The sequence below is a fragment of the Aythya marila genome, assembly GCF_965140915.1.
Source record: "Aythya marila genome assembly, chromosome: 2".
Lineage (NCBI taxonomy): Eukaryota > Metazoa > Chordata > Aves > Anseriformes > Anatidae > Aythya > Aythya marila.
Window position 1 is genome coordinate 31,858,797 of NC_139043.1, and position 15,764 is coordinate 31,874,560.

Genomic DNA, 15,764 nt, shown 5'->3' on the forward strand with positions numbered 1-15,764 from the left:
CTAAACTTGAGACACAATAGGTATGCACTGAAGCAGCAAAAAAGAACTAAATATAGGTGTAGAAATACAAAGATTTACCATCTATACACCATTTCAGTTCATCTCTTATACTGAATATATGGGAATAATATAATTTGTAATGGCATATCTAAACTACTAAATCCAGAATCTAAAACTCTCTAAACATGTGAACCTTTAGAAAATGTCTCCATGTTAGAATTGCAAATCAAAAAAAAAAAGTGAGTTTTACAATGTATGCCTGTAATTGCATGCTTCAAGCCATGTCTCAAAAAGCAGGAATCCAAAAGCAAAAAGCCAGACTGAACTGGTAAGTCATCTGCAACATCACTCTTTCAGAATCAAAAATCATTCTAAAATACTTACTTTTCCTGACTGCAACCTCTGAATTCTTGAATCACATACTTTAATAACATATAATAAACTGTTTATTTGATTTTTTATAGTGTTGATATCTGAAAAAAAAAAAAAAAAAAAAAAAAGTAATGCAGATGAGTATGCAAACTCTTGTCCTGAAATACTTAAAATACTTTCATAAAATACTTAAAATTCAGGCTGGGGCTTCAAGAAACCTGGCCTAGTGGAAGGTGTCCCTGACCATGGTAGGAGGGCTGGAACTAGATGATACATAAGGGTCTCTTCCAACCCAAACCATTCTGTGATTCTATGATCCTACTTTAAAAAAAATCAGAGCAATGGCACCACATATGAAACACGTCAGCTTTGCAGAGAAAGTTTTTCAGTTTAACTATTCTACCAATAGAAATGAACAAGAATTCTTCTCTTCCCATTTTCAGATTAACTGTTAAGCGACTACCCATTAATAACCAAAGTATTACTGAAATTTAGAACTAACTGTAAGTTTTAATTCAGCAGAAGCATACATATAACTAATTTAACTAATTTATAACTACATTAAAAAAAGAAAAGAAAAAAAAAATAGGTACTAGCTAATTCCTTCCTACAAAAATAAAATCCAGATGGTAAGAGACCTATTTTTAAACACATACCATCCAAGGTTTACCACTTTTATATATATACATATATATAAAACAATTTAACAACGAACTATTTTATACTATATTTTATCAGTTTGCATTTTCTAAAATTTTGGAATATTCTTCAGGGTTCACACTGGTAAACACACTCAATATTTTGTTAAATAATACAGTACTAACCATCTCCCGCTGTATCTAGAGATCGAAGATATTGCAGTTCTTCACTTGCTTTATCTTTCACTGCTTCCAACTCTCCTATATTATCACTTAATTTAATAATATTCATAAAGGCCTCATAGTTACAGTTGGAATCACGAATCTGGAAAAAAAAAATCAGTGTGAATAATGTAAAGCCGGTGAAAGCACAACATTAACATTATAAATTATTTCAGTGCAACACTGCAAAGTGGAATTTTGAAGACATTTTGATGCTTCTAAATCTTCCTTTGGTGCTAAAATTTTATATATTTCAAAATTAGATAAACTCTGAGAGAAGCACAATTTTTTCATAAGTTTAAATGATAAATGAGACTGGACATCTGTAAGCTATCTACATATTTTTACTCTCTACATTTGTGGGTCCATGGTTATCATTCTGTCTCACAGAGCAGCCCTGCCTTGCAAACACAACCAAACTGCCTCTAAGTGAGAGTCAGCACCACTAGATGACTCCCTCCTGCACTACATAATACGATCCCAAACCTCACATGCCCTTCATTCCGCTGTTCTGTAACCAGTTTTAGGATACAATCACCTAGGCACCTGACTGCTTTTTCCCAATACACAGAAAAAAGTTATCAGAATATTAAAAAAAATCAGCTTGAAGTTATCTCTGGCAGACATCTAAGTCCTGCTCAAAGCAGGATTCAATTCAGAGCCTTCCCATTAAACAGTGTAAAAGCTTGAATGTAACCTGCTTCACTTTTTTCCATGACTCAAAGGAAAGCTGCTTTTTAAAATTGATGGACGAGTAAAGAATGTAAAAAGGAATTGGAAAAAAAAGAATGAAATAAAGGTTGTCAAGGACACGATAAAAATGTTGGCAAGGTAGGGATAAATTAGAAGGAACAGGGCAAAAGAATCACGCTTGGTAGAATAAATGGACCAAGAAAGAAGAAACATGCATACAGTCCAAATCTGTTTCACTCCTCTCATTTTCAAGAGGTACAGCAAAGCCACCTGGAAAGCGTCATTGTACTTAAAGATCTGCCCCAAACCCATTAACCTTCTTCTGCTATTTCCCATCTCCCATTAAAAAAAAAAAAAAAAAAAAAAAAAGTAGGCAGAAATTGACCAGAACACTGAAAAGGTTTCAACTTTGCCAAGGGCCCCTGCAACTGTATGTGTTCCCCATGTAAGGGTTTCTTAAGATACAGAATTACAAAAGCAATTAAAACATTCTACTATGTAACCACAACCTAGTGGAATAAAAATTGGGAAATGTCTGAACTAACATCCCCTCAGAAACCCTAATTCTGATACCCTTATAAATACTATTAAGCTATTTTAATGCATACTATCATATCCAGGATTGCAGTCCTAGAATTGGCATACGATGAACCTAGCCTGCTCTAGGGACTCTCAGGAATTTGTGGAAGTGCAGGAAGCCTGCTGCACTGCTCACATCATTGGAAACTGCCTTATGAATGCAGCATGGGGATCTCAGGATGGCTGGCAGCTTTACAGCATGCATACACAGGTGGAGAGGGCTGAAGTCTAATGCTGCCTTTAGTATCTAAAGAGGAGAGGCTGAAATCACATTACCCATCTTTCATAAATGCTCGTTTTGGTATGGAAACATTGCACCTGGTCTGCACTACCAAAGTGCATTGACATGAGCTGCACAGAGAAAAGAGAATGTAGTGCAGATATCTTTGGTTTAAGTTAATGGAAAAACTTCTAAGAAATATTTTTTTTTCTAAAGTAACAGTACAAATAGTAGAACTTTAAACATTATTTTTTTAATGAATATAATGACAAAGAGAACTTGTATTTAACTTCTAATATTATAGTTTTATGTTTGTTTGTTTTTAAGAGAAATAGTATCAGACTATGTATGGTACGCATAGAAATGTAGTATTAAACATCTCATTCTCAATAATATTTTTTTTTATTTGAGTCTGATTTTACGTCAAAAGTTCCCATATGAATTAGAATTTCAGTCATATCAACTCCTGACCTTAATTTTCTGCAATCATCTTCATTCTGTAAGGCTTGTACTAAATTTTTGGAAGTGTTTATTCTTCCTTTTATTCCCTGAGTATTTACTTCCCCATCTCAAAGAAATTATGAAAAGTAATATTTGGGCCATCATCATAACAGAAAAACTTTATAAAAGCTTCAGAATTCTATCTTTGGATACAGTCGGGGGCAGTGCTCAGTAAATAAAGAAAGAGGACAAGTTACAAAAAAAGAATATGTGTAGGAGGATAGGGGAAACAAAAATTGAAATGCCTGGTGCACATGAGCAGCGGTAATTTTTCCATTTCACGTTCCTGCAGAAGCAACGTGAAAACTTTTACATAAAACAGAGGTGGCCAGACTGAAGGAACATTGTACACGTACACCTGAAGCAATTTCACGTTAAGAATTTTTAGTCTGAAATCCAGAGGTGTTTTCAGCATAGTTACTGAATGCACACATTAAGAGTAAGATACACAAATAAAAGTACCGAGGTCTTGCAGAAAGTTTAAAAAAAAAAAAACTTGACTAGTGACATAACAAGGGACAATGAATTTTAAGTGCAAGTTTTAACTTGCATTATCAGACAATAACATTAATTAAAATGTAAATGCTCTATTTACATAATTTTAGTATATACTTTTTTTCTGCAGGTCTATTTAGAGAGATGTCAAAGTAAAGATTTTGTTTCTTCCCATTCAGTTAAATTATTAATAATTAAGGATAATAATAATACCTTCCATGATCACAGGGAACAACGTAAGTAAAGGCTTATATAAAAATATTCTGGAAATATGAAGTCATGATAAATCTTACCATCCATATGACATACTGATTAATATAATCAGGATCACTGAGCTGGTTTATTAATGGAAGAAGAATCCCTCGGGAGAGGATTTCCTGAAAAAAAAAAAAAAAAAAATTAATCACTTTAATGTATTTACTCATAAAATTACTAAGTGCGACAATCCAAAAATCACTGTTACCAATGCTAAAGAAAAAGCATGTAATAGCAATTATCATTTAATGGGAAGATATTAATACCTCAAGAAAAACAACATACATTTTTACATGCTTTTCTAGTGTTGCTAGAGCTGAAAAAAACTTGGGAAACATATCAGGCAAACTGTTCCCTGCTACTAAATACTTCTCAAAATTGTTCACTTAAATAATCTAATGTTAACTTAAAACAATTAAAAAATAAAGTAAAAAATGAGCAGCTTTAAAAATTCTTATGGCATTAAAGCAAAGAATTAGGATGACTATTTACCCTGACAAAGTATCGCATGATCTTGTTCTGGAAGTCTCCAGGAGGTAGCAATATATACAGTAAAACCTCACACAGATCCCTTAGGAATCCTAGTGAGGGAGAACAAAACAAAAAACAAACACAAAATTCTCAGCATAATTGTGCATTATATTGTTTTTCATCCTACCTGATAACATAAATACCAACTGATAAATCCTTAAAATAAAATTCAAACATACAGCTATATAGTCCAAGCATTATAGTTACACCTTTCAGACTGAATATAAGCAGCACTGACATAAAATCAAACTGAGGCAGTTCTACAGAGTCATAAAGCCAAGAAAAAAGAGCCATATTACAAGGAATTCCAATATACTTTCTTTCATTAACATATATAGATTGTTTTTCCGTCCTGCATACTTTGCCAATAAACTGATTTCCCATGAAATTAAGATTATGGAGTGGTAAAATGGATGAGATACCTAACAAAAAAAAAAAAAAAAAAAAAGCAAAACAAATATCTTCAAAGCCACCCTTCCCTGTCAGAAAACAGTTTGAAAGTATTTTTTTTCTAATGAAAAGATGGATAGCTCCATATATACACACTTAAAATACTAATATGCACAAATTAGAGGAAATAAGACATTGTAAATAATCATGCTTTGAAAGTCACATGCTAAGGCTTCAGTATTTATTCATATTTGTAACTTCATAGTATTTTAATTCAGTCTGCTATACTAAAATAGCTTCAGAAGAATATTGAAAGACCTTCTTCATCTTTGGGAGAAGTGCAGACTAGGTCACGACAGACTTCTTTTTCCATTTCAACTTCAACCTCAAAGAATGTATCTACAAGTTCCTCAGCTTGGTCTACACAAAAGAAAATAAAAGAAAAATTTTTATGTAAAGATCAGAAATTTGAGACTAAACGATTAATAAAAAAGCCAAATATTTCACACACGTAAGATGCTTGCCAACTTAATACTCAAAGTAAAAATATATTTCCATCATTATGTTACCTTTCATCTGATCACCTTTCTCTGCTATTCTTTGCTGAGCTTTTCTGAAAACTCGAAGATGAGTGCCAAAGTCATCAACAAGTCGTGTAGTGAAATAAGGCTGCCAGTCTGTTTCCTTTGACCTATCAGAAAAGGGGTGACATGCAAATTAATTAGTTTATCCTGAATACCAAAAGCAATTATAAATTTCTACTTACTTCTCCCTGCCAAGAGTCAGAGTGATAGTAAACATGGAGAAACAAAGAGAAAAAAGCCTCCTGATCTATTCACTGAAAACAAATCAAACGTTGTGAAATACCATTTTAAAACTCACATTTACACATTATTTATGTTTGAATTACTTTAAAAAGTTAACACTGATATCCAGTATTGTATTCTGATTCTCATCATTAGTTTAAAATATCCGTGAAAATAATAATAATAAAATAAAAAAACTCACACAAACTGTCTACAAGCATCTACAACCTAAATGCTCCCCAGGTCTTTTTCTCCCATAGTTTCTGTCATTTTGGAAGGCACATAAAATCATTTTATTCCAAATTTTCAGGATATGCACAAGTAAGAAAACACACATTTCATTTGAAACTACCAACAACCTAATATTATCAGTAATTGATTCCATAGCTTACGTGAGAAGTAGTTGGCATGAATCTCTAAATCAACAGTGCACAGTATTGGAAAATAGTCACCGTTAGATTTGCATAAAACCATTTAATTATTGGTCTAAGAAAGATGCGGATATACTGATGTGTTGTCCATGCTTTCCTAAGCAAAGCTGTCTCAAAAGGCCTGTCTCAAAACCCGTTAATCATCGACAATCCAGATCCACAACCCGCACAACAATCAAATCACACAAAAACACTAGGTGGCAGCCTTGCAGCATTCTTCCGTAAGAGGAACTCCAAAAGAAAAAAGAAAAACCTGCAGTACTCGTTCTCTATAGAAATTCACACGCTAAATGAAATTAGAGATTATGGAACTAATCTAAGACTATTACAGCTATAACCAATTGCAGTCATTTTAAATGCACTATATCATTTTCCCTCAATAATAATAATAAGTTACTGCAGGTCAATGGAAATGATATGATTTGTACAGGAAGAAAAAACAATTGCACAGGAATAGTGGCTATTTTTGAAGAGCTGTAATACCGGAGGAAAAAAAAAATAAATTAGTTATAACTTGTCCTGCTTTGACACAAAACCAGTGTTTGAAAACGTTCAACAAAATTAACTTCATGAAACAGACAAAAACATTGCAACTGAACAGCCAAATCAATTTCAGGTAAGCACAGTATTGCTTCCCATATGGTATTATTCAGCCTATCTTTTCTGATTTCCAAGTTTATGACATAATGGAAAACCTAGGAAACAGTCAGTAAGATTTTGTTATCACATACTTCTCCTAGCATTAAACCTAGCTCTACATCTTTGATCTTTCTTGCCAGAAAAGCACACTAATCTACATTTTCAAGGTCAGAAGAAGGGGATGGATGACAACACTTGAAAACTTGCTAAGAAGTTTATTATTATTATTTAGGTTACCCACAACCGCTTCTCAAGAGAAAACAGATGATCACTACAGTGGGATGAATGCTTGAAATCATTGCTTATACCCATATACTTCTTTACTAAGTACACATGGTTTCCTAGGCTGAGAAATCAGCCATGCTGAAGATAAACAATTTCCTAAATTTCCTGCTACTTGATTAAGCAACAACTGAAATATATTGGACAATTAACAAACTATCCATTTGTTCTGAACCATGTAAGCTCATTTTTTAAAGAAGAATTACATGAAATCAATATTTTAATTCCCCAGATTGCTACCCCTCTGGAAATACTCATTGCTCTTACATATTGAGGAGCAACACCATTTTTTAAAAGTTACCTGAGTTGATACAGATATTTGAATTAAGGTTTTCAAACTGATTTGTCTTGGGAATTGCTCTGCTGTTTATATGAAACAGACCTGCACAGAAAAAGGTGATGACTCATGCAGCTCAGTGCCTAAACTGCAGAAAAATACTATTTGCTAATCTTAGGCATTAATCGAAATCTTGAAAAGACTATTTTGAAAAGACCATGACTATAAACTTCACCTCCTTTTATTCCTTAAGGGATCAACAAGACTGCAGCTCTCTTGGATTATAACCTTAAAGTACATTAATGTTCTTTCTGTAAAATACAGTGAACTGTACCAACAGATAAATTAAAAATTGTTTAGCTATTACCATACAACCAACAGAGATAACTGTCCACTTGTTTAGTCAGTGTATTGATAAAAATACAAATAAACTTACCTGGCAGAAAACTGAACAAGTGCATACTGAAGAGCCTGCCTGATTTCCAGAAGAAACGATTCATCATCACTTAGTGTGTAATACCAATACTGCACATAGTCTCTCAGGGAAAACTGGATTACCTGAAATTGAACAGGGAAAATAAAGACAAACTAATGAACAAAACAGAACAAAATACAAAACAGCTTCTTGTGCCTAGTAATGCAACAGTAGTCTTCTTAAAAGGTTCACATAGTGAACTCTACCATTACAAAATTGGGAGTGAAACAATAAAAACTCCCATGCTAAAACCTCTCTCATATTGATTCCTGTGAATTCACCACTGCTATGCTGAGTAACTGCAAGATACAGAAAACGGACAAGTATTGCCCAATATCCTAGTCCATCCTGGATGTTTTTCATTTACCACTCTCAACTGTAATTTCTCAACTTCTTTTTGTCTCACAACTACTTAGCTATTACACATTCAATACTTGGAAAAATAAAAATAATAAATTAAATAGTCCTAGTTATAACTTACCTGTTGCAAAGGCTCATCAATTATATTTGCACCTGTCAGTCTTCTGTCAATCTTAATAGGTCTGGCTTCACGTTTCATTTCTTCTATGCACTTGAAAGAGATTAGGAAATTTTAACTTTGCAGATTTAAGCAGAGCTGGATTCTAAGCATAGCTTCTCACGATACTTGTATACTTCCAATAGCAAATCTGTAAAACTTTTTGATTCTAATCTATGTAGTGCACAAGATCTAATATCTACATTTCTTTACATGGTAAATAACGACAAAAAAAAATGACCTGCATTACTTCCTGCTTACTGTTTAGAAGCAGTTTTGCTAAAATAACAGATCAGAAGGAAATAAAACTCAAATGGCAGTAAAAGGGCAGCGAAGAACAGCAGCACAAGATAATTTATGGGTAAGACTCCATCTTAATACTTGATGATGAGCTTCCTGTGCAGCCTCTGGCAAGTAATTGTACAGGATGTCCCCCCTATCCCTTTTGTTTCTTTATACATCTCAGGTTATTATATATGCCTGTAGAGAAACTACTCTTTGGTACCATCACGACTGGACAGGCAAGTCTTAGAAAAGTAATTGATGAGGATGTAAAAAATTGCTTTATAGAAGGACTTGCAACTTAGAGCAGTTAACTCCAGGTATTACTTCATCAGAGCCAACTTGCAGCAAGCAACATACTGAAAGAAATACTTGTTGACAGTATTTCATTGAGTGGACTAATATGGTGTCCTTCTATAAACTTCTGGTGAAACCTGCAATTAGCCCCTTTATTTTCTGGAAAATAACAACACAACAACCTACATTACTGTTCAAAAAAAAAAAAGTTTTCTTTTTTTTTTTTCCCCATTTTCTCTAGAGAACGGAGTGAGTTATGGCTGTATTGGGACATAGAATTATCAAAAAAACATAAACGTAAAAATGATAAACAATACACCCAGTGTTTCTGTTCTACTTGATTTCTCCTAAGTATCTCTCATTCAAACAAGTTCACATTCAGTGAATGGTGGTGAAATACAAGGCCAGAAAACGTTTCTGTTTTCAACTAACAAGGAAGTATTTGCTGTTGCAAAGTTCTACGTACTTTTAAGGGCAAGGGAACAGTTTGACACTACTTCAATATGTAAAAAGTTGACTCATATTCAAACAATATTCCAGCTATATATTTATGAATTTGCAAAACATTTTTGTCTTGACAGTATCAAAAATGCCAAAACAGTGCAGAATGGAATGATTATATATTGCTACTAAATGGTTAAAATTGCCAAAATAGTTTAAAAAGTGAAGTCTGAAATTTGAGGATTGCATGCACAAAACCACATTTGGAAAACAGAGGGGAAAAAAAAAAAAAAAAAAACAGCCAGAAAGAAAGAAAAAAAGAGAGAGAAACAGAATATGCAAGGTTAGTTGGTAAAATCTGAATGCTTATAGGCGCTTAAGATTCATGTTTGGGTCTGGTCCTCCGCAATTCATCTTGTCCAACCTTCTGCTCAAACCAGAGCCAACAACAAGGTTACACCATTCTTACACATTCCTTTTTCTCCAGTGAAAGTTTTATGTATTTGCAATACTAAGTAAATAATCTTCCATCAAACTTACATAATTTCCCCTTAATGCACAGCATTCATTATATATATAACAAGCAACATCCATGCAAACATATCTGTACTAAATCCTGTGTTGTAAGTTCTCTAGAGCTTGCTGCACTCTACACATTACTTTATTCACATTTTGGTGCTCTGAATTGTAACCCTTTTCTTTAAAATAAAGCATTTGAACATTTATTTTCAATTAAAGAAAAACAAAACAGAACAAAAGAAAAACAGCACCAAAATCATAGAATCACAGAATGGTTGAGGTTGGAAAGGACTTCTGAAGGTCATCTAGTCCAACCCACCTGCCAAGCTCGGTCACCTAGCACATGTTGCACAGGATGGCATCCAGGTGGGTTTTGAATATCTCCAGAGAAGGAGACTCCACAGCCTCTGTGGGCAACCTGTGCCAGTGCTCTGTCACCCTCACAGTAGAGAAGTGCCCCCTCAAATTCATCCGGAACTTCCTGTGCTTCGGTTTGTGCCCGTTGCCTCCCGTCCTGTCACTGGGAAAAACTGAAAAGAGACCGGTTCCATCCTCTTGACACCCTCCCCTCAGATATTTATACACATTGATAAGGTCTCCCCTCAGTCTTCTCTTTTCCAGGATAAACGGGCCCAGTTCTTTCAGTCTGTCCTCATATGACAGGTGCTCCTGCCCCCTGATCACCTTCATAGCCCTCCTCTGGACTTGCTCCAGTAGCTTCATGTCCCTCTTGTACTGGGGATCCCAGAACTGGGCACAATACTTCAGGTGTGGCTTCACCAGGGCTGAGTAGAGGGGCAGATTCATCTCCCTTGACCGGCTAGCAACTCTCTTCCGAATGCACCCCAGGATACCGTTGGCCTTCTTGGCCACAAGGGTACATTGCTGGCTCATGGTCAGCCTTCTGTCCACCAGGACTCACAGGTCCCTCTCCACAGAGCTGCTCTCCAGCAGGTCAGCCCCCAACCTGTACTGGTGCTTGGGGTTATTCCTCACTAGGTGCAGGACCCTGCACTTGCCCTTGTTGAACTTCATGAGGTTCTTCGCGGCCCAATCCTCCAGCCTGTTGAGGTCCCTCTGAATGGCAGCACAGCCCTCGGGGTATCAGCCATTCCTCCCAGTTTTGTGTCATCAGCAAACTTGATGAGGGTGCACTGAATTCCATCCTCCAGGTCAGTGATGAATAAATTGAACAGGACTGGACCTAGTACTGACCCTTGGGGGACACAACTAGCTTCAGGCCTCCAACTAGACTCTGTGCTGCTGAGCACAACCCTCTGAGCTCTGCCAGCCAGCCAATTCTCAATCCTCCTCACTGTCCACTCATCCGTCCCACACTTCCTGAGCTTGTCTATGAGGATGTTATGGGAGACAGTGCTGAAAGCCTTCCTGACTGCCTTTGAGAAAAAGAGCTTCCTATGAAGAATCCACATCTTCAGATTACTCTTCCAACTGAAAAGCTCAACTAAAATAGCTAATGCTGTATTAACAGTGACAAAAAAAGAGATGCAGAACGCTACTGTAGAAGATAAGTAAATATTAACTGGAGGACAATTTCAAATAGCATTTAGTATGAAGGTTTGTTTTTTTTCTGTTTCTGTTTTTTTCTGACTTACTACAAAAAATTCCATAGATCGGTCAGTATTGGTAGCATAATAAAAGTGACATACGTGCACCAATAATCCACACTCAAAACCAGAAGTACTAAATTTGCAACCATTGTACAAAAAAAAAAAAAAAAAAAGACATTTTATTCTTTCATAAAGCAACTAGAGCACACATACATATAGGGATCAAAAATCATTAAAAAAGATTCAGACACAAAGTCTAAAAGACAGAAAAAAACTGTTCGTAAATCTACTCTCAAAAAACGTTAGACATAAGCAACACTTCACAGTCACTATAAGCATTGTAAGCCATATAGCACCAAGAACTTTAGTCTCCTAAAATCAGGTTTCATTAATGGAACCAAATCATTAGTTTGCTGACTCCTTTCTCAATAGTGGCAATAAAGTCTTAAATTTTTCATTTAGACCAATAAATTTACTCTCAGCTTTCAATATACTTCAGTCCCAGACATCTCAGTTACATGCACACACAAATTGTGATTAGAAAACATACTGCTGAATCACAAAGCACATTTCTTTACACGTGCTGCTGATAAGAAAGTTGAAACCTCATCACAGACAACATGAAGTGTAGTGACCAACTGTCTGACAGCTGAAAGATGTTTCAACAAAATATTTGTGAGATTAAACATCTTAGTGTAACTAGCAATTTTTAGGTTTGTTTTCTCTATACTAATGAGTTCAAACCAATTAGGCCAAGATCCACCTGCCAAGACATATAGATTCATAAACCAGGAATTGCTACGAATTCCACATCTTGGCTATTAGGAGCTCATTCTATACTACAGAGATGCAGATTAAGCCAATTAGGATGCCTGAATTTAGGTCTATCTACCTGGTAACATTTCAGAAAAGAAGATGACAAAGTTGGAAAGTGGATCACGCTGCTCCTCCATTTGTGTATGCATTTCCATGATTTTTGCTTGGCCTTACATAAAACGTTGGTCAAAGATAAGAGCTTCTCCCTCCCTTAAGTACTCTAAATCTGGACTTTATCAAGGAACTCACTGACCACAAAGAATCAAAATTGTCAAAACTACAGACCCAAGGATGGAAGAATCATAAGTAGTCACAACAATCTTGCAAGAAAAATCTGGAAGGAGACACCACCTCCCCCCCCCCCCCCCCCCAAAAAAAAAAAAAAAAAAAGTCTAGAAAATAATAGTAATTTCTAACATATAGCATTAGACAGTTGCACCTTACTCTTTTTGCGTAATGAGTAACAATAATTGAAACAAACTTTCTATAAATGCTTTAAAAGCCTATATTTCGAAAAGGAAAAATCATGCATTGCAATTTCATACACAGTTTAATAGCTGAATCAAAACATAAAAGCAGGATCATTTATTTTGGGAAATGGGTACATTTTTAATTTTTAGAATAACACTGCTAATCAGTTTGAATCTAAGTTTCAAAGCTATGAAGACTGATTTACAAGTTAAGGTCAGTAAAGTCTCCTTACCTTAGGGATCCCAACTGATGTACAGGGAAGAAATGAATGTTCACACTGCTCAAGGTATCTTTCTGAGTTGCTTTTTCCAAATAAAAGAGTAACCACAAAACCCCTAAAATTGAAAAAGAAAGACAAGCTAGAACGATCTTTCCAATCCCCACCCTTTAGAAAACATTGCACAGTGAGGTACAAAATTCCAATACTTGACTCTCACCATTGACTACCATAGGACAGGGCTCTTTCAGTGTAGTATGCTACTCAAATTAACTGACACAATACAGTATGAAGTTTTCCAGTCTTCTGTTCGCATTCTTAACATCATGTTATCACTTAGCAAATGTTTATAGTCTATACTACAGAGCCTGCTACCTAAGAAGAACCTTTTAGCGCATGCTGCCTATGCTCCCAAATATTAGAAGAGTGAAAAAGGGGTACATGTACAGGCTACTCTGGTTGCATTTGTACAAAGATGCTTTTACTTCAACACTGTGCAGAAATAATGTCTTTACAGAGATATTTAGACCATGACATTTTGGTAATAGTCACAAAAGCACCAGAAAGAAACTGATGTAGTAAGCGTAGAAAGTAACTACTGATTACATATATTATTACATATATTTAAATGAGAGGTATAAAGTTTTCGATCTGGAATTCATATTAAGCTGAAAAATAAAGTAAAAATCAATAGTCCTATCAAGCTACCTAAGAACAGAGAGGCAAAGTTCTCCTAGAAGAAAAAGTAAGTTAAACACAAGGTATTGAGGTTTTGTTATTTAATTCAGCATATAAATTCTAAAAACAAGCATACTCCTGGGCCATTTATTTAAAAAAAAAAAAATGTTATTTTAGAAATTCATTACCTTTTCCCCCCTCACAATTCCTCAATACTATTTAAGTTATGACTTGTAACAGGACAGCAGCTACTTTTATTATTGTTTTCTTTGTAATATAATGAAAGCACAATGGAAAACAACCACTCTAAGAAGCTCAATTTTTCTGCAACAGGAATAATTTATGGCTTATGACACAGGGAACAAAAACAAAAACAAAGCTAGTTTTAGGAAGAAATGGATGAAAACCTAAAGGCTGTGCCAATTATAGCATAACTGAAGGAGGAAGCCTTTGAAAAGCTGAGCATGAAAAACAATGAGAAGCCACTGTTGCTCAAGACTAGTCTTGGGATGGCTAAACATGCACAGCAAGCAAATATCAAAAGTATTCCATTTAAAGGACAACTGACCAATGCTCGTGGCCACAGGATCTCACAAGGCTGTTCCAGGCTAGAACATGCTGAAATCACACTTTTTAATATAGGTTGCTCTTGATAAATTATATTCTTACTCTTATGATAAGAATCTAGTTCCTAACCAACACATCTGAATTCACCAGATGTATTCCATTTGAAAGTTTTAATTCCCAAGCTGGGGACCACTCTTTTCAAGTACTCTAGTGCTCAATAATTCAGAAGTAGGGAAGTCGTCATTTATATTGTAACAACTCCAGGACGGGGGGGAAAAAATAAATAAATAAATTATTATGGGTAATTTGATAATGTAGAAGAAAATTTCACTTGATATTCTGACTCCCTTACAGCCTACAGCACCATCTTTATATACCAATCCCAAATACTTTCTACATCTACATGTGAATGAAGGACAACAAATTAAAAAGAAATAATAATTAAAAGCTGTAATTGCTTTTCTGCTCCAGATGCTTCCAGATTGCTTTAAAATCGTAACACCAACATTGCTTTTAGCATCATAATCCAGTTCAAGGACAAAAGCTTGTTTTAAAACTTAACAACTTAGCATAGTGAAACTAATATTGTGTTTTGTTTTGTTTTTTATTTAAATGTTTGGGTTTGTTTTATTTATAACCTATCATTTTTCCATTAGAAACCTCAGTCTGCTTTTAAAGAAGACAGTACTCCCAAAATGCTTTTTTTTTCCCCCCCCCAAAAAAATGATTTTAACTTCAACCATATAGTAGTAACTTGTAGGAGAAAGGAGGGGAGAAGTACTTCCTTTAATTCAAAAGGATCAAAACCTGGCAAGTAACTAGCTGTAGACTATGACCATTCAGTATAGCTGTTAGTTAATCAGAAGCTTCCAGTGCAAATGCTTATCCAATTCATCAAGAGGATATTCAATCCAGTAAATGAAAAATCAGCATAGTCTTTTCTAAAATTGAATAGAACAGAAAAAGAACAAGACTAATTTATTTAAAGTTATTTTTTTCCAGATTATTGGAAGACCAGCTTTTCACAGGGATGGATTAACAACAGAACAATGGTGAAAGGCAGAAAAGTGAGGACTACAGATTTATCTTTTTCCTATCAAGTCTGAAAAGTGACAATGTCAGCTGAATGGCTTTGTGGAAGTCAATAAGCAGCTAGCTTCAGAACCAGTCTGGTAGGAATTAGAATAATCAATGTAGGCGGCCAGACACATATACATGGATATTATTAAAAAAAAAAAAAAAAAAGTGTAATTATCAATACTTAACACAATGGAGCAAATTCCTTAAATGTCATAGTGACTGCTGGTCCCATAAATGTTAGTTATGACAGTATCAGAAGCTTAAAGCTGCTGGCAGAGCCACAGATCACATAATTTCTATTTTACTTCTTTAGGATGCAAAGAGGGAAGTAGAGAGAGTAAGGTAAGAAACACACATGAAACATACATGGTACAAAGAAAAGATGGGTAAAAGACAGGCCCAGCATCAGGTTAACAGATTTGCATCTATACTTGAAGTAGAGGCAACAAATATTTTATGAAGCTTAACACCTTGTAATAGTCTTGGCTATACAGGTTAAAGA

General features: G+C 35.0%; 1 protein-coding gene across 5 annotated transcripts in view; it reads right to left on the bottom strand.

Annotated features, from left to right (window-relative positions):
* Positions 1–15,764, bottom strand: part of SNX13 (sorting nexin 13) — a 68,060-nt gene that overhangs the window by 28,502 nt on the left and 23,794 nt on the right. For all 5 annotated transcript variants that reach the window (XR_014316797.1, XM_082752193.1, XM_082752194.1 and 2 more), the window contains exons 3-11: positions 12,953–13,055; positions 8,288–8,377; positions 7,768–7,889; positions 5,466–5,587; positions 5,215–5,316; positions 4,468–4,556; positions 4,014–4,097; positions 1,197–1,335; positions 385–473 (exon numbers count right to left, since the gene is read on the bottom strand). Coding sequence is in view for 4 of the 5 variants with exons in the window: in XM_082752193.1 (XP_082608319.1) it covers positions 385–473; positions 1,197–1,335; positions 4,014–4,097; positions 4,468–4,556; positions 5,215–5,316; positions 5,466–5,587; positions 7,768–7,889; positions 8,288–8,377; positions 12,953–13,055 (940 nt within the window). In the remaining variant the exon portion in view is untranslated. The remainder of the gene's footprint in view (positions 1–384; positions 474–1,196; positions 1,336–4,013; positions 4,098–4,467; positions 4,557–5,214; positions 5,317–5,465; positions 5,588–7,767; positions 7,890–8,287; positions 8,378–12,952; positions 13,056–15,764) is intronic.